The following is an 18570-nucleotide window of genomic DNA, read 5'->3' as shown; positions in this document are numbered from 1 at the left end:
ATCTTGAAAAAACCCTATCCTCCAGGGGAGTGCTTTCCTAAGGGATGGTGGCGCCTGGTATTTCCTATATCACACAGCTTATGGAAAAGGCTGGAAAGAAACAGGATTTGTTTTATCATGTGGTTCACAAAATACCATTATAGAAGCCTTAAGGGGCCACTCACTCACTACCCAAATGAGTTATTGGAAGACTCATCACTGTTTGAAGAGATTAGGAGATGTCAGCCTGGTGTCCACTCCAGACAGACTGGAAGAGGTCTTGCATGCCAATGCACAGCCAGTGAGTGGCTCACGCTAAGCTCTGGGCCTATTTAAAGCCCTCTGATTGGTCTATTGAGACAGTAAGTCCGCGCTTTTCGGAGGGTAATGATGAGTTCGGCCATCAGCTCCGAGTGATTAGGGGACTGGATTTGCAGGGGTGAGAGGACAGCGACAGTGGAATGAATCAAATAATGGGATGATGCGCACACAGTCACTCAAAGGACCTGGCACCAGCAGACAGCTTTTTGGGAATTTTTGTTTTTCTCTCCACAAAGCCTTTTCCTCTGAGATACATTTAGAACAGGCCTTTTTCATTATTCATAAAGTTAAAAAGGAACCCGTTGGGTTTCACCCTGAGCAAAAGTCTCTGTGAGGATGGTAATATCTGCCGTCTGCAGAAAAGAGTTTGAGCAAAGGAATAGATCAAGACAAGTTTCCCCACATGTAGTCTACGCCACTGATAACTGGCATAAGCTTATGTTTTCTATCCTTCAACCTAGGTTTATGTCATAGCTATGAGGGCAATTAGGATTAGGTTAATTGTGAACCCAAGTGTGCCAAGTTAGATCAGCATGAAAAAGACAACACCTGAATATATCCAACCCACCTAGTGTACGAACTGAAAGGCTGATTCTTGGATGTTACTCAGCAAATAGCGCCCTTCCCTTCTTCCATTGGCACTTTGCACATTGGTCGTGCTGGTAGAGTCTTCCTGAGGGGCCTTTTATGTATGGTGGCCACTGAGGTATCCTGTGATCCTAAACCTGGCTTGGTGTTGGAAGGCCTGGAGGGGTTGCCTCAGAATCCTCTAGGAAATTTGTGAAATGCCAGGTGCCAGCTTCCGGCTATTGTGCTTTGCAAACCCCACTCGATGCGAATAGAGACCTATTCTAATTAGACCCCTTTTATTAGAGACACACAGACATCGTGCAATTCTGGTAGCACTCAGTGATAGATAATTTGGTTATCTTTGCATGCACCCTGGCTGGCCCACTATCTTGTCATGGTCATCCTGATTTACTCTTGCTATGACACCTCTAATTCTTACCATCAGTTGACTGTTGTTTCTTGTGTGTGATTTTCAGGCAGACTAAACCTCTGACATTTGCTGACTGCATTGGCGATGAGCTGCCAGTGGGTTGGGAGGAGGCCTACGACCCCAATGTCGGGGCCTACTATGTGGACCATAACACAAGTGAGTCCAATTCTCCATAACACTAACTTCTGGCACCCATATTCATCACACATTTGTGAAGAAACACATGGCCAGTCAAATCAAGATGCAAAATTATTTCAACATTTCTTCTCTCATTCTTTCTTGTTTGTTATGTTCTGTCTCTCTTTCCCCTCTACCACCATCAGAGAGCACTCAGCTGGAGGACCCACGGGCCCAGTGGCAGCGGGAGCAGGAGGTCATGCTGCGGGAGTACCTGGACGTGGCCAAGGACTCGCTGAGCGCCCAGAAAGAGATCTACCAGGTGAAGGAGCAGCGGCTTCGCCTGGCCCAGCAGGAGTACCGCCAGCTCAACGACGCCTGGAAGGACAAGTCCACCTCTCAGACCAGCTGTAAGGACAAGCCGGGGGGGGGGGGGGGGGCAGGTTTATGGGCTGGCAGAAGGAACAGGTGTGCAGGTAGCAATGGTGATGAGGGTCAAAAGGGGGCAGAGAAGCCAGGAAACTTGAAGGGCTGTACGTAAACAGGGGGCAAGGAACCAGAGCGATTAGGTGGCAAAAGAGAAGAGAACTCAAGTGATTGGTAGTCTTTTATTATTCTTCTGAGTGATGCAACGCTTTTGACACTGGGGAGGTGCACATAAATTTGATCACAGGATTACAGCACATCATAGTTCACTCAAGTTGTCAGTAATTTACATTTTTGGGGAATTAAAGCTACTCCCTACTTATTTAACTTGACTCCATTCCTAAGAGGAATCCTCTGCCATTGCTCAGACTTGAAGTGGTGATTTACAGTTGTTTGATAACACACAGGGGATTGATGAGAAGGGCCTTGAAGTTGAATAGCGCGATGTAGAGGATTAGATAACACCCTGGCTCTTATCTCCCACAGTGAATTCCAGATCGTCCTCCAGCAGTAAATATGACCCAGAAATCCTCAAAGCCGAGATAGTCACTTCCAAAAGTAGGGTAAGAAACGTTTTTTTTTTTCTTTAAAAAATATATTATTATTATTTTTTACACCATCTCCGTACTCCAACTATGGCCTGCTTTACGTGTGTTCAGTAATCATTAGGAATGGATGTGTATACCCATATGTGTCCTTAAGTGTCCTGTTTTGGCTTAATTCTCATCCCTAAGATTTGCAGACATTACTACATGAAAAAGGCTTAGTCCAATGGACTGTTGCTAAGTGACTGAGTGTCCAACTCTTTCTCATTGTAAAGGAGGAATGTGTGTAAGTGACATCTTTGTCTGAGACCTCCACCCAGGGTTGGGTCCCAAATTGCATCGCATTCCCTATATAGTGTACTACTTTTGACCAGGGCCCTTATGGCTCTGGTCAAAAGTAGTTAACTACGTAGGGTGCCATTTGGGATGAATCCCAGAGCTGTCGGTTGGCGTTGTGCAACATTATACAATGGGTGGGCTAATTCAAATTGGTTAAAAGTGCATTCTAGCCCGTGTCTATTCCACAAGTTACCACCAGCTAAATATATGATGTTAAAATGCCTTTTTACTCTATTCCATTTGACTGCGCAATCCACTGTCTCATCAGCCCAGGCAGGGACGTTAACATGATCTCCACCATTAAAAAGCATATAGATGTTATCTCACGTTTCTTTTAGACTAACATTTATTTTTCAGCAGCGGAGATTTGTATATAAACCTTGCTGTCTGTCTCCGACATTTGCAACATTGTTTCAATTTTCAAATTTGATCTCCAACTGTCCCATAGTAATGAACGTGTAGGGGTCGGGAAGAGAGTGGCAGGCATCATTTCTCAGCCAGTCGAAATCATGAATCAGCTAGGATAATTTTTATGGATATATATGCAAATAAATATACATTGAAAAAAGGTAAAACGTAACAAAGTGCAGCTAGTTTGCACTCTTTCCAGCTTCAGTTTGAAGTTGTTGTGTCCTAATGAGAGAACTTATTTTCTATGCCAGGTGAAATCGTGCCTCATTAGCTCATTGTTATGGATGTATCCAAATAAATGTCACTAGAAAACAGCTGTAACAAATGCAGCTACTGTTGTTGTTTTTGCACTGTTTGACATGACTAAGTTAGCTGTATTTGGCTAGTGAGCCAACAAGGGATAAGAATGTTGCCAGCCAGTATGGCAATGGAACATTTAGAGTGAACGACTGGGTCCCGTCCATAGATACAGAACAAAAAGACTGAATGACTGGGTCGCGTCTCTGTCCACGGAATCAATAGACGCAACGACCAGCCGGTCTTGGCTAGCAATCCTGTGGAAGGGTGAAATAGTATGAATAGGGCCTCCCGGGTGGCGTGGTGGTCTAAGGCACTGCATCGCAGTGCTAGCTGGGCCATCAGAGATTCAGGGTTCGAGTCCAGGTTCCTTTGCAGCCGGCCGCGACTGGGAGGCCCATGGGGCAGCGCACAATTGGCCCAGCGTCGTCTGGGTTAGGGAGGGTTTGGCTGGCAGGGATATCCTTGTCTCATCGTGCACTAGCGAATCCTGTGGCGGGCCGGTCGCAGTGCACGCTGACCAGGTTGCCAGGCGTACGGTGTTTCCTCCGACACATTAGTGCGGCTGTCTTCCGGGTTGGATGGGCATTGTGTCAAGAAGCAGTGCGGCTTGGTTGGGTTGTGTTTCGGAGGACGCATGGCTCTCGACCTTCGCCTCTCCCGAGTCCATACAGGAGTTGCAGCGATGAGACAAGACTGTAACTACTACCAATTGGATACCAGGAAATTGGGGAGAAAAAAGGGGTAAAATAGAAATGGTATGATTTTAATTAATCAAAATAGCGTTTTTAATGAAAATATGTCGATCATTATTTGAATATGTTTGTCTCGGGCCCAACAACACCTATGCTAATATATCCTCCGAACACCGGCTTCTCGGTCATTATCACTTAAATAACACCCTCTGTTGGATTATTTGTGGATGTTTCCTCCATGTTTCCTTCACATTTCATAAAAAAAAACAATAAGGGAATGTTTTGCTTTAATAATATGTAATCGGCCAATAAGTTATATCCAAATAATTTTTCTTCATGAAACAAACATAATCCAAATATAGCCGAATATAACAAAAGCTGTTCCCAAATATAGCCGAATAATCATATCTTCCGTAATCAATAGTATTACAACTGGGGATTTTTAATTTCAGTAAAATATGCAGTGTGTTTCTCTCAGTTGAATAAGCCGAACATAATCATATTGCCAGTAATCAATAGTATTTCAATTTGGGCACTTTTTTTTCTTCTCAGTGAAATAACTCTATTCCGGTCACTCAAGGCCATCAGACTACTAAACCGCAATCACTATCTCAGAGAGGATGCTGCCTACATGAGACCCAAGCACTGGCCACTTTAATAAATGGATCACGAGCTACTAAATAATGTCACTTTAATAATGTCTACATATCTTATATTACTCATATCACTTGTATATACTGTATTTTATACCATCTACTGCACCTTGCCTATGCCGCTCGGACATCGCTCATTCATATACTTATATGTACATATTCTCATTCAACCCTTTAGATTTGTGTGTATAAGGTAGTTGTTGGGGAATTGTTAGATTACTTGTTAGATATTACTGCACTGTCAGAACTAGAAGCACAAGCATTTCGCTACACTCGCATTAACATCTGCTAACCATGTGTATGTGAGAAATAAGATTTGATGTGTTTGTCTCAGGTGAATAAGCTGAAGAGGGACCTCGCCTGCATGAAACAAGAATTACAGCATAAAGAGCAGGGCTTTGAAACACTGAAAGAGTAAGTGCAACCCGACATCATTACACGATCACAATTACACTTAGTAGTAGTAGTAGGCTTTTGCTTTTTTTCGATACAGCCGTAAAAAGATTCCTATTATCAACACACTCGAGGCCCTCATCTCACCCTGGTTGAAAAGGCAGCTCCCTGACTGAATTTGATGATGACCCTCAAAATGGTCAAATATCACAATTTTTGTCTGTGAAACACATTTCTCTTTGAATGCCTGGAGTGCTGCCTCTTGCATCTGTGTTGTGGAAAAAGACAGATGGGCCCTGCCTCAGTTCAGTGAGTTAATTTTTTTTAAACGAATGACAAGCTACATAGTAGTTCGACTGGATTCCAACCGTTCTTCCGTGACCTTCATTTTGCTATCAAATTTCAAACCTTCCTTTGCTATCAAACATTTACCAACAATCATGAAACCGTACTAATATACGAACACTGCAACATCCTGTCTGTCCTCAACTCTCCTTTCCCAGAGAAAATACTTCACAGTCTTTATAACAAAAGACTGAAATATAACGAGAGTATCTATTCTAACAGCATATATTTATACTGAAGTGGAAAAGGCTTGGATAGGCTTCACTGGTTCTAGTTCTCCTTGGTCTTCAGTGAAGGAGTGCTGCCCCCTCCCTCCTCTCCTCTGCTCTCTGAACAATGTGGAAAGACCTGTTATTCCACTGCATGCATGACTTGCTGTTGACTGACTTTACATATTTGATGCTGCTGCCACGGACGGTCTCTCCATGTGTAGCTGACTGTCTGGGCTTCAGGCTCTTTCCTCTACACCTGTGGCCCTTAAAATTCAGTTTGGTTCCCGTCCTGGATCCTTAGTTTTGTTATTGTTCACTCTAATCCAGATTAGATCGGGATGGTTTAAAAGTGTCACTAGTATTTTCATAGTGAAAATGAAATGTTTTTTTAAACAACATACCTCTTTAACAAACACAAAACTAAAGATGAATAATATGAGAGCAAAAATGTACAAGTCTGATAGTGCTATCTATGTAGTATTTAGGCATATTCACTGATTCAGTTTCATAACCTATATCACTGGCTGGTCAGTTTCCAACTTGTCTCTTTTTCACTCTTTTTCTCCCTCACTTTCTCTCTCTCTCTCACCTTATCCCTGTCCCACCTTATCCCTCTTCTTCCCCTCCCCTCCCTCAAGGATCGATCACAAGGTGTCCAGTGCGCCGTACAGCTTCAAGCTCCATGAGGCGCAGGCCATTCTGAACGAAGTCAAGTCTATCAAGGATGCCATCAGCTCCGGGGAGAAGGAGAAACAGGAGCTCATGCAGGTAAGCGGGGAGGGGGATGAGGGAGGGAGGGGATCGGGGTCAGGTGTTGTAGTGCTATGAGGAGATGGGTAGATGACAGCCTGTCAGCTTCATATGAGATGATGGGGGGGATCAGAGGATGCAGGAGTGGAGGGGGGGGGGGCTTTTTTGAGCTAGGCTGATTGTCATGGAAAGGAAAGCGAGAATGAAGGAGGGAAAGGCGTAAAGAGGGAGGGAGATGGGGTGGGCTGATGGTCAGGGAGGGAAAGAGAAAGGAGAGAGTGAAGAAGAAAGGGAGTAGACAGGAGCTGCAGAGTCTCGTCTTGGTCTCGTGTTCCTCTTCATCTCACATGGCACAGCATTTTCTCTCTGCTGGTGTATCTCCCACCCTCCCTTGTTACCCGTGTCCCCTGCAACCTCTCCGCCTCCTCTCTCCTGTCCCAGCGCCCCTGGGCTGAGTAGCAGACAGACAGACAAGACCGCATGGTACTGCAGACTCTGTCATGACTTTGCTGCTCAATCAATGATTCACCAGCATGCTAAGTCTTTTAGAAGCTGAGCTGGAGGAGGGGTTGGTAGTCGACCTACCTTCTTCATGCTTCCTCCTCTGCTTTGACCTGAGGGAGTGGGACACACGTGCGCTCATGCAAAACACACACACGCACATCAAATGTGCCCCAGTTTTAATCTGGGTGGCAGTAGAAAACAACAAACACTGTGTTTGTTAGTGGGGGCTGGGTTGTGTTTAATAATGCAGAGCCTCTCTCTCTCATGTGCTCTCTCTCTCTCTCTCATGTGCTCTCGCTCTCTCTCTCCACTGGGCTGTCTCCCCTCCCCAGCCTTCTGCAGCTGACAGTTCAGTTGTATGTACAGTTGAAGTCGGAAGTTTACATACACCTTAGCCGAATAAAAATACTCAGTTTTTCACAATTCCTGACATTTAATCCTAGGAAAAATTCCCTGTCTAAATTCAGTTAGGATTACCACTTTATTTTAAGAATGTGAAATGTCAGAATAATAGTAGAGAGAATAATTTATTCAGCTTTTATTTCTTTCATCACAATCCCAGTGGGTCAAACATTTACTTACACTCAATTAGTATTTGGTAGCATTGCCTTTAAATTGTTTAACTTGGGTCAAATGTTTCGGGTAGCCTTCAACAAGCTTCCCACAGTAAGTTGGGTGAATTTTGTCCCATTCCTCCTGACAGAGCTGGTGTAACTGAGTCAGGTTTTTAGGCCTCCTTGCTCGCACACGCTTTTTCACTTCTGCCTACAAATGTTGTGTATGATTGAGGTCAGGGCTTTGTGATGGCCACTCCAATACCTTGACTTTGTTGTCCTTAAGCCATTTTGCCACAACTTTGGAAGTTTGCTTGGGGTTATTGTCCATTTGGAAGACCCATTTGCGACCAAGCTTTAACTTCCTGACTGATGTCTTGAGATGTTGCTTCAATATATCCCCTTATTTGTCCGTCCTATTGATGCTATCTATTTTGTGAAGTGAACCATTCCCTCCTGCAGCGAAGCACCCCCACAACATGATGCTGCCACCCTAGTGCTTCACGTTTGGGATGATGTTCTTCGTCTTGCAAGCCTCCCCCTTTTCCCTCCAAACATAACGATGGTCATTATGGCCAAACAGTTCTATTTTTGTTTCATCAGACCAGAGGACATTTCTCCATAAAGTACGATCTTTATCCCCATGTGCAGTTGCAAACCGTGGTCTGGCTTTTTTTATGGTGGCTTTGAGGCAGTGGCTTCTTCCTTGCTGAACGGCCTTTCAGGTTATGCACACTATTGTTTGTACAGATGAACGTGGTACTTTCAGGCATTTGGAAATTGCTCCCAAGGATGAACCGGACTTGTGAAGATCTACAATTTATTTTCTGATTTCTTTTGATTTTCCCATGTCAAAGCAAAGAGGCACTGAGTTTGAAGGCAGGCCTTGAAATACATCTACATGTACCCCTCCAATTGACTCAAATTGTGTCAATTAGCCTATCAGAAGCTTCCAAAGCCATGACATTATTTTCTGGAATTTTCCACGCTGTTTAAAGGCAATGTCAACTTAGTGTATGTTAACTTCTCATCCACTGGAATTGTGATACAGTGAATTATACATGAAATTATCTGTCTGTAAACAATTTTTGGAGAAATTACTTGTGTCATGCACAAAGTAGATGTCCTAACTGACTTGCCAAAACTATTTTTTGTTAACAAGAAATTTGTGCAGTGGTTGAAAAACGAGTTTTAATGACTCCAACCTAAGTGTATGTAAACTTCCGTCTTCAACTGTATGTGTGTGTGATTTGTATTTTCTGTCTGACTGCAGTGTATGAAGCCTGTCCAACTCAGTCAGCATTGTGTCAGTTGCCAGTCTTGTCTTTGCTGGTTTTGCTTGAATTGTGTACTTTAATATTAAATATGAGGTTCATTCCACTCTGTGATTCAGTGCTGAGCCATTTATTATTTATTGTATCACTGACTGCACTGATTTTATCATTGATTTAGGTTACCATGTTTGGCCACTTGCAAAAGCACATCTTTATGCAATGTACAGGACACCATCTCTATGAACACGACTATGGTCTGTATTATAGATTGAAACCATAGGACAGGAGCTTTGTAAATTCAAGACACACAGAAAAATATATAAACAATACTAGCCGTGACTTCTGTCTGATGTGTCAAGCCTGTACACAGTATGTCTGTCTCTCCCTGTAGAAACTAGCAGTGCTTAAGGATGGCTTCCAGCTGGACTCAGTGGGTTCTCAGTCTGACCTGTGGGGCAGCAGCCCCTCCCTGGCCAACTCTGAGCTGTCTATCCCTCGACTCTACTCCGAAACCAGCTCCCAGACAGACATACCTGCTGAGGTGAGAGGAGGTTGTGTTCAGTTGGCACCAAATTGACAAATTGGGAGGCACTACCTGGACTTGTCCAATAAGAAATGCTTGTTTTTGTTTTCTGTTTAAAAATGTTTTGCTTTGGTGTGCCCTAATGAACAGGACCCAGGTGTAACCTTTGGAAGTGTGCCATGGAATGATGCACAGATACTGCTTGCATCACTAATTGATCAGAATGTAGGTTTGTCACACCACACCTTCAGTTCTGTTATTCTTTTGTTTGATCCAGTTTGGGACCAACACCAACAAGTTGGCAGAGAAGGTTCGACTAAGCCTGAAGTATGAAGAAGCAAAAAGAAGGTAACTTGTGTAACCCAAATAAGGGTATTTCAAACTTTTCTTTCCCAGGCCAACCGGCAACCCAGGGAACCTCGTATGTTAGCACATTAAAAAAAAAAGTAACATGAAGTCTTACCAGGTGAATGATATTGGCAGGTAGAAGTAATCAACATTTTAAAATGAATAGATTTGGTAGACCGTTGTTTTGACCTTCCCGCATTTCATTGGAAGAGGAAGTGTAAACTCTAACAATAGTCTATTAGCTAGAAAGGTACACTACATGACCAAAAGTATGTGGACACCTGCTCATCGTACATCTCATTCCAAAATCATGGGCATTAATATGGAATTGGTTCCCCCTTTGCTTCTTTTACAGCCTCCACTCTTATGGGAAGGCTTTTGACTAGATGTTGGACATTGCTGTGGGGGCTTGCTTCCTTTCAGCCAGAAGAGCATTAGTGAGGTCGGGCACTGATGTTGGGCGATTAGGCCTGGCTCGCAGTCGATGTTCCAATTCATCCCAAAGGTTTTTGATGGGTTTGAGGTCAGGACTCTGTGCAGGCCAGTCATTCCACACCGATCTCGACAAACCATTTCTGTATGGGCCTCACTTTGTGCATTGGGGCATTGTCATGCTGAAACAGGAATGGGCCTTCCCCAAACTGTTTCCACAAAGTTGGAAACACAGAATCATCTAAAATGTCATTGTATGCTTTAGCGTTAAGGTTTCCCTTCATTGGAACTAAGGGGCCTAGCCCAAACCATGATAAACAACCCAAGACCATTATTCCTCCTCCACTATGCATTGGGGCAGGTAGCGTTCTCCTGGCATCCGCCATACCCAGATTCGTCCGTCGGACTGCCAGATGGTGAGGCGTGATTCATCACTCCAGAGAATGTGTTTCCAATGGCAGGGAGCTTTACACCACTCCAGTCGATGCTTGGCATTGCACATGATGATTTTAGGCTTGTGTGCGGCTGCTCGGCCATGGAAACCCATTTCATGAAGAGCCCAATGTACAGTTCTTGTGCTGACGTTGCTTCCAGAGGCAGTTTGGAACTCGGTAGTGAATGTTGCAACTGCGGAACGATGATTTTTACGCGCTTCAGCACTCTGCGGTCCCGTTCTGTGAGCTTGTGTGGCCTACCACTTCACGGCTGAGGCATTGCTGCTCTTGGACTTTTTGACTACACAATAACATCACTTTCAGTTGACTGGGGAAGCTCTGGCAGGGCAGAATTTTGACGAGCTGAATTGTTGGAAAGGTAACATCCTATGACGGTACCACGTTGAAAGTCACTAATCTCTTTAGTAAGGCCATTCTACTGCCAATGTTTGTCTATGGAGATTGTGTGGCTGTGTGATCATGGGAGCCCTGACATTGAGTTTGAGCGGTATAGGACCACCTGTTGCGCAGTGGGAGCCAGCTCCTCATAGCTGGTTGATGCATGGAATAAAATGTGTTCCTATAAGCCCGAGTTGTGCAACATTTCCATAGGCTATGCAATTGATTGAGAAAATACTTTTGATGGCCTCTGTTAAAAAGAGGAAGATTCTATAGGCTAGGTCTACTTTATTTATTTATTTAGCAACTTCCCTAATATTGCTTTGCTGTACAACCGAAGTAGCCTACCAGGCTGGCATGAAAATGAACTGCGGGAAAGCGTCCTCCTTCAAGTGCATACGGATGACATCTTCTATTTCCCACCGCCCCTGTTCTGACTGGTGCATGATAATGGCCAATTTCTAAATTATAATTCATTTCACACACATTATTTAGTACATGTAAAGACCAGATTAAATTGAGAATAGTCAGATGGGTGAGAATATTATCACATGTGAATGATGCCCAGTATGTGCAGGCAAAGGAACAGCGCATACATTTTTTTTGTGCCACTTTTCCCCAGTCATAGTCTCATGTAGCCTAGCCCATAGGCCTATATGTTTTGTTAAGGTTTGTATCACCACTCGCAATCACGTGTGATAAGTTTTGATCTCAAATATAGAAGGTATTTGTTTAACACTTTTTTGGGTTCCATGATTTCATATGTGCTTATTCATAGCTCAACACAGAATAGTCGCATGTGTGCACGCCCTCAAATCCTTTCAATTTTATTCAGCTTTGTTCAATTGTATTCTTCATACTATAAAATAATGCAACGGAATTCTAAGCATATATTGTCTGCTAAATGAACTAGTGTAGCCCACAGCCATATGGCGTAGCCAGATCAGGATATAACATAAGGACAACTCATAGTGTGCTATTCTGTTCTTCTGAAATAGACTACATTTTCTTCATATCATGTTTCTTTAGACCTGTCTAAAGATCAGTGTGGAAGCCAGGAGATGCTAAATGTGTTTATGTTAATTAACGGTCAATTACCGTGAGAATGACAGTTATTGGCTTGACAATCACCGGCTGACAATTTCGTGACCCCCACAGCCCTACTCGTGAAACGACCTCTTACTTCCTTAATACTGGACACAGACACATGAAAATGGTATCCACAATGGTATTCTGTTGCAGCGAGTGATATTCATAAAATCATTATTTTTCACGTTATCCAGATTGCTTATTCCCAACACAACCCATCATCAAGTATCAGTCTAGTGACTTTATAACTTGCTATGAGCATTCATGAGCCTTTATAATGACCTTTAACATGTTATAAGCCATATTATATCTCTATTAAACTTCTCCTCCACACAATTAAATAAAACATAAAAGAACATGAATTGTATGATGTCCTCTCCTCCCTCCAACCCCAGGATTGCCACCATCGAGGTGCAGATAGCCAAACTGGACAGTGAGGCTTGGCCGGGGCTGCTAGACCCGGAGCGCGACCGCCTCATCCTCATCAATGAGAAGGAGGAGCTACTGAAGGAACTGCAGTACATCAAGCCCTGCAAGAGAGCGCCCAATGAACAGGAGAAGATTGAGACTGAGAAGAAGATGCTTGAGAGAGACCTGCAGGCTGCCAGGGACAACCAGAGCAAGGCCCTGACTGAGAGGTGAGCATGGGAGGTTTATCCCCAACTAAGTAATCGTGATCACCCTGGGGCTCACTGACTTATTGAGAGTTGGCCGTCACTCCATCCCTGGGTAAGGTCACGGTCAGGGAAGGAGGGATAACAGAGGGAATAGAGCTGCACACCCGGAAAGCATTATGGTCACATACAATGATACAGGAGATTCAATTAGTCATCCACTCTTCTGTCTTGGCAGGAAACTTTTATTGCCACTTTTTGGCTTTTAGTGTTCCGTTAGTCAGCACCTCACCAAAAGAGTGCATTTAAAATTATTATTTTTATACATCTCATTTCAATGCTAGCCAGACAACGGGTCGGCGTGTCTGTTGCGTGAAGGAGAGAGGGGGCCATTGGAATCCCACTGGAACTAGGCTGCAGTATATTCACAGACAGGGAATAGATAGGCAGAGCAAGGCCCACAACATACTGTACCTTAGCTGCAGTGAAAAGACATAGTGCAAGTGCCTCGGGTGCAGCACCTGATATGACTGTCACATTAACACAAAGGTCTACTCCCTGATGTGGACATGGTGATGGACTGGGCTCTGTTAATAGAAACTAGACTGAACACTAACTATGGAAAACAGACGTCTCCATCTGGATTCAAGAAAACACTGTCAAACCGGTTGAAAAGCATCACACTGTGCTCTCTATGTTGACCTAACATTGTGTATGTCGACCCAACGTTGTGTATGTCGACCCTGGAAGAGTTACTCCCAGACACACGACATACCTGTGCACCTTTTGTTGTGTTGGCTGCTTCAATCTGCATAACCTTTTTTCATGACATTCATGGCTCATGATTGTAATTGGATCACAGACTGTAGAAGTGGATACTATATGTAGTGTAGAACCCCTTCCCCCTAGCCTCTTACCCATCACTGGCCCTCTGTAAGGTGCATTTTTACCCTTTAGTGATTGGACACCTGCACTCTGGATCAGGTAACCAAGGGGACTACAACAATTGGGCCTTGTGACTCTGGCACATTCTCCCCTCTCGCTCGCTCACATTCTCTTCTCCCTTTTTCTCTCTTCCTGTCTCTTTTCCTCTCTTTCTCTCATTCATATTCCCCCTCCCTCTCCCCCTCTATCTTTCCTAAACAGCTACCTTGTTCTCTGTTCTCAATACTGTACCTGCATTGAGTTCCCTCTCTGGTTTCTCCCTTCCTGTAACCTGAGCGTCACTAACCGGAGATGTAGGTTGGAAACAAAAGATGCCTTTTTCTAACTGCTGGTTCTGTAACTGCGGCCTGGAAGATGATCAAAAGACTGTTATTATGTTATGGCCTGTTTCCATTAAAGCCTCATTACACTGACACACTCCCCCAATAAACAAAGAACTGGATAACAAGATGTCTTTTATGAGACACAAGTGTCTGCCTTTTGCTCTTTTAACTGTGTCGATACTGCTGTATATATTTTCAATCCGGCTGTGACCTAACATGTTTTGTTTTCTATCAGATTGAGATTGCACTGTAAGAGAAACGAGCTGGTGAGAGAGCTGGAGGAGATGGTTCGCCTGGCCTCTTCACTACACACTCAGCTCAAGAGGTATGCACACCCGTCTGTACAACACATTCAGCTACTGTCTCCCAACACTTCCACACTGTCAGTTCAGGAGGCATAATCACTTAAATGTATCTACTAAGCATGTCAACTCCTATTGCACAACTCAATGTGCACATTCAAAATGAAAACTGATTTTAAGAATACATTTTGTCTACATGGAGACACAGGCAACATTTTTACCGTGGAGGTCTTGGTGAGGTTCTAGTCACTAAGGTGTAATGGTACACCACTACTGCACTCTGCTCTGAAGTTGTTCATGAATCACTACACACTTCTATGAGCACAGCCTCTTCTGTCTCCTCTCCTATCTAGCCTCTCACATCTCAAAATGGGCTTCTCATCACATCTCATCGGCCTGATGTCTAGTTTAACGCTGATGTGCAAACCGATGTCAAAGCTGAGTTGCGTATGTACATGACGTAAAATTTAGCGCTTCACGTGCAACACAGCATTCCTAAACTAGCCCACAATGTCTGCTGTGTGGATCAAGCAGTCAACAAGTCCAGCGGTCATTTGAAAGAGTAAGAACATTTCAGCGAGACAACTCGATGGCGAAATCCATTAACGCCAAGATAATGGAATTCATTGCCCTTGACAATCAACTGTTCTCTGTCGTGGATGATGTTGGCTTTCGCCGACTGGTCGAGCACCGGTACACACTACAAAGTGCTATTTTTCAGATGATTCCCTACCCGGAGTTAAACAGTAATAGTGTCCCTGTTATTAGCTTCACGACTGACATTAAGACCAGCGACGCCACCCCCATGAGCATGCTGAGTCTGAGCACAGTGGGTTATCGAGGATTTCGTACTGAGGAAAGTTGTAATGCATGCTCATGAATGTGCTGGTTGTCATACCGCTGCTGTCATTTCAATGGCATTTGAGAACATGTTTGAAGCTTGGAAACATGAACACACTATCTAGCTCCATTCGAACAACTGACTCGAAATGAGCTCATCAACTGCACCTGCAGCAGACGTGATACCCTCTGTCATGGCATTGAAACGCCTGCTCAACAAAACTGCAGACACGGGCTGTGAATAAGCGATTCGGTGGCATTCTCTGAGCCTCTTTACTGTGTCGCCACCATGCTCAACGCTATGTACAAGGACCGCTACTTCGATGCAGACAAACAGGGTTTACGTGAAATGTTACATACATAACTGGAGAAGATGGAGAAGATGGAAACGGACACAGTGACCGTGCACACTGTATTCTTGGACACCTTCAATGATGCAGACATTTTTTGGTACACTTACCCAGGTCTGTGCCTGGACACAATACTGTCTCGGCGCTCTACGGTCAGTTCCTTCCAATATTGTTATTGCCTATAAATAATTAGACCTGTAACCGATATTTACATTTTTAGCGGCCTTTTAAGCATTCTAGTACAGTTAAATAGTTGAAACACAGACACTGACAAAAATGTTTTGTTGGCATTTACGTATGTCCCCATTACCAGTAAAACCTTTTTTCTTTCACTTACTTGCGGTTTCATTTGCTCAGTCGTTTCATTCTCAACCAGGATTTCATCATATATGTCAAGTAGTGAAGTTTCAGCTCTGTCTGTCCATGGCCTCTTCTTCGGTGCGCACTTTCACTGTGTCTGTTTCCATCTTGTCCAGCTGTGTCTAGCATTTCGCGTAAACCCTGTTTCTTATCTGCATCGAAGTAGTGGTCCTTGTACCTAGCACCGAGCGTGGCGGCGACACAGTAAAGAGGCTCAGAGAGAATGCCACCGACTCGTTTGTTCACAACCTCGAGTACTTTTGCAAGTTTTAACCCCACGGTCTGTGTTGGCAGTTCGTTGAGCAGGCGTTTCAAAGCCATGACAGAGGGTATCACGTCTGCGTAAATGGATTTCGCCTTTTGAGGTGTCGCCCTGAAATGGTCTTACTCTTTTAACTTCTCTAGGGTAGGTGGCAGCATTTGGAATTTTGGATGAAAAGCATGCCCAAATTTAAACAGCTTTCTACTCAGGTCCAGAAGATAGGATATACATATAATTAGTAGATTTTGATAGAAAACACTCTAAAGTTTCCAAAACTGTTAAAATAATGTCTATGAGTATAACAGAACTGATTTGGCAGGCGAAACCTGAGAAAAATCCATTCAGGAAGTAGGATTTGTTTGTTATTGTAGTTTTCTATTCAATGCCGTTACAGTATCCATTGATTTATGACTCCAATTTCAGTTCCAATTCCTTCCACTAGATGTCAACAGTCTTTAGAAATTGTTTCAAGCTTGTATTCTGAAAAATGAGGGAGTAAGAGCAATCAATGAGTGGACCCTGCCGTGTCACAGAGCTTTTTCATGCGCGTGACCAGAGTGCCTTTCTTGTTTACCTTTTATATTGACATCGTTATTGTCCGGTTGAAATATTATAGATTATTTAGGCTAAAAACTACCTTAGGATTGACATGTTTGACATGTCACGTTTGACATGCTTCTATGAACTTTACGGATACAATTTAGACTTTTTGTCTGGCTGTTGTGACTGCATTTGACCCTGTGGATTACTGAAGAAAATGCGCAAAGAGGTTTTCGGATATAAAGAGACTTTATTGAACAAAAGGAACATTTTATTGAATAAATGAATGTCTTCTGAGTGCCACCATATGAAGATCATCAAAGGTAAGGGATTCATTTTATCTCTATTTCTGACTTGTGTTACTCTTCTACTTGGCTGGCTACTGTTTTTAATGATTTGTCTGCTGGGCTATGTTCTCAAATAATCGTAAGGTATGCTAGGGAGTTTTTCCTAGCCACCGTGCTTCTTGCTGTTTGGGGTTTTAGGCTGGGTTTCTGTACAGCACTTTGAGATATCAGCTGATGTACGAAGGGCTATATAAATAAATTTGATTTGCTTTCGCCGTAAAGCATTTTTTAAATCTGACACCGTGGTTGAATTCACAAGAAGTTAATCTTTAGAATTTTTATAATGAGTATTTCTGTATTTGAACTTGGCGCTCTGCAATCTCACTGGATGTTAGCCAGGTGGGATGCTAGCGTCCCACATACCCTAGAGAGGATAAATGACTGCTCGATTTGAACTTGTTTAGTTGTTGGAAGTGTGTGCTTAGTATTTTTCTGCTTTTGTTCTGTGTAGCACTATATTGTTCAGGGCATCATCTACCTATGTTTATATAGGGATGCACAGGTGTATAGGGTCAGCTTTGACATCGGTTTTGCACATCGCTGTTAAACTAGACATTAGGCCGATGTTGCCGATATGCTCACCAATGTTTTTTATTTATTTTTTTAATTACATTTTTTAAATATAAAAAAATATATAAAAAAATTACATTTTAATTTGATCTTTATATGGTGCATCCCTAATTTTAATACATTTTAGAATAATGCTGTAATGTAACAAAATGTCAAGTGGTCTGAATACTTTCATAATGCACTGTATATGGTTTTGGTTGAAGATCTGATAACATTCAGTCTAAAAATAAAGGAAATCAGAAAGTAGGCACGTACTTTTTCACAGCACTAACTTCAACAATAGAGAGACAGAGAGAGCATATGTCTCCGTCTCTCTCTGTCTCTCTGTGTGTCTGTCTCTCTGTTTTTTTTCTACTATCATGCCTAATTTGTCCTCTCTTTCTGGCTGATTTACAGTACTTCAAAGGGCTGAGATGCAGAGAAACTCCCCTGTGTCATTCCTTATGAGCTTGCCAAGCTATAATTAAGATGTTTGCTGTAGAGCAGAAACTGCATTTGAAGTTACGGAGGGCTAAAAGAGGGGAGGAAAATTTGGTTTTCAGTGCCCACACAGACAGGGGAATGGCTACGGGAGGCATAGGTTAGACCAGCCGTCTGTGAGCTGAAGCGCAGCTGGGTTATAGGTCTGCCTGGAGTGTGCTTCTAACACTGGTCTTCTATCTCTCTTTATCTCTCCTTGTTCCCTTGCTCCCTTTTTTATGTTCCCAATTCTCTCTCTCCCTCCTCTCTGCCCTCATTCTGTCCCTCCTTCCTTCTCGCCATCCAATCCTCTCCTCTCTGCCTCTTTTTCTCTCCATCTACTTCCATCCCCTCTTTTTCTCTCTGCCTTCTCTCTTTCCTCCTTCTTTCAATCCAACCCTCTCCTCCCTATCTTCCTACAGTTTGTCGGCCAGCACGCTGTCGTGTTCATCGGGCAGCAGCCTTGGCTCGTTGACCTCCAGCCGGGGCTCTTTGGCTACCACATCCTCCCTGGGCTCCACCTCCTCCCTGAGCTTTACCGACATCTACCTGGAGCAACCTGAGCTGAGAGACCCTGACTTCCAGTACAAACTGGAAACCCTACTGCAGGAGGGTGGC

General features: G+C 43.5%; 1 protein-coding gene across 1 annotated transcript in view; it reads left to right on the top strand.

Annotated features, from left to right (window-relative positions):
- LOC139423134 (WW and C2 domain containing 1) overlaps nucleotides 1-18570 on the top strand; it is a 48112-nt gene that overhangs the window by 5700 nt on the left and 23842 nt on the right. The window contains exons 2-11 of the mRNA XM_071174820.1: nucleotides 1347-1456; nucleotides 1624-1827; nucleotides 2330-2406; nucleotides 5118-5197; nucleotides 6372-6501; nucleotides 9207-9356; nucleotides 9616-9686; nucleotides 12436-12678; nucleotides 14158-14247; nucleotides 18375-18570. The exon at nucleotides 18375-18570 is cut by the window's right edge and continues 394 nt beyond it. Coding sequence (XP_071030921.1) covers nucleotides 1347-1456; nucleotides 1624-1827; nucleotides 2330-2406; nucleotides 5118-5197; nucleotides 6372-6501; nucleotides 9207-9356; nucleotides 9616-9686; nucleotides 12436-12678; nucleotides 14158-14247; nucleotides 18375-18570 — 1351 coding nt within the window. The remainder of the gene's footprint in view (nucleotides 1-1346; nucleotides 1457-1623; nucleotides 1828-2329; nucleotides 2407-5117; nucleotides 5198-6371; nucleotides 6502-9206; nucleotides 9357-9615; nucleotides 9687-12435; nucleotides 12679-14157; nucleotides 14248-18374) is intronic.

This window comes from Oncorhynchus clarkii, chromosome 12, assembly GCF_045791955.1.
Source record: "Oncorhynchus clarkii lewisi isolate Uvic-CL-2024 chromosome 12, UVic_Ocla_1.0, whole genome shotgun sequence".
NCBI lineage: Eukaryota > Metazoa > Chordata > Actinopteri > Salmoniformes > Salmonidae > Oncorhynchus > Oncorhynchus clarkii.
This window is presented reverse-complemented; position numbering and strand designations above follow the sequence as displayed.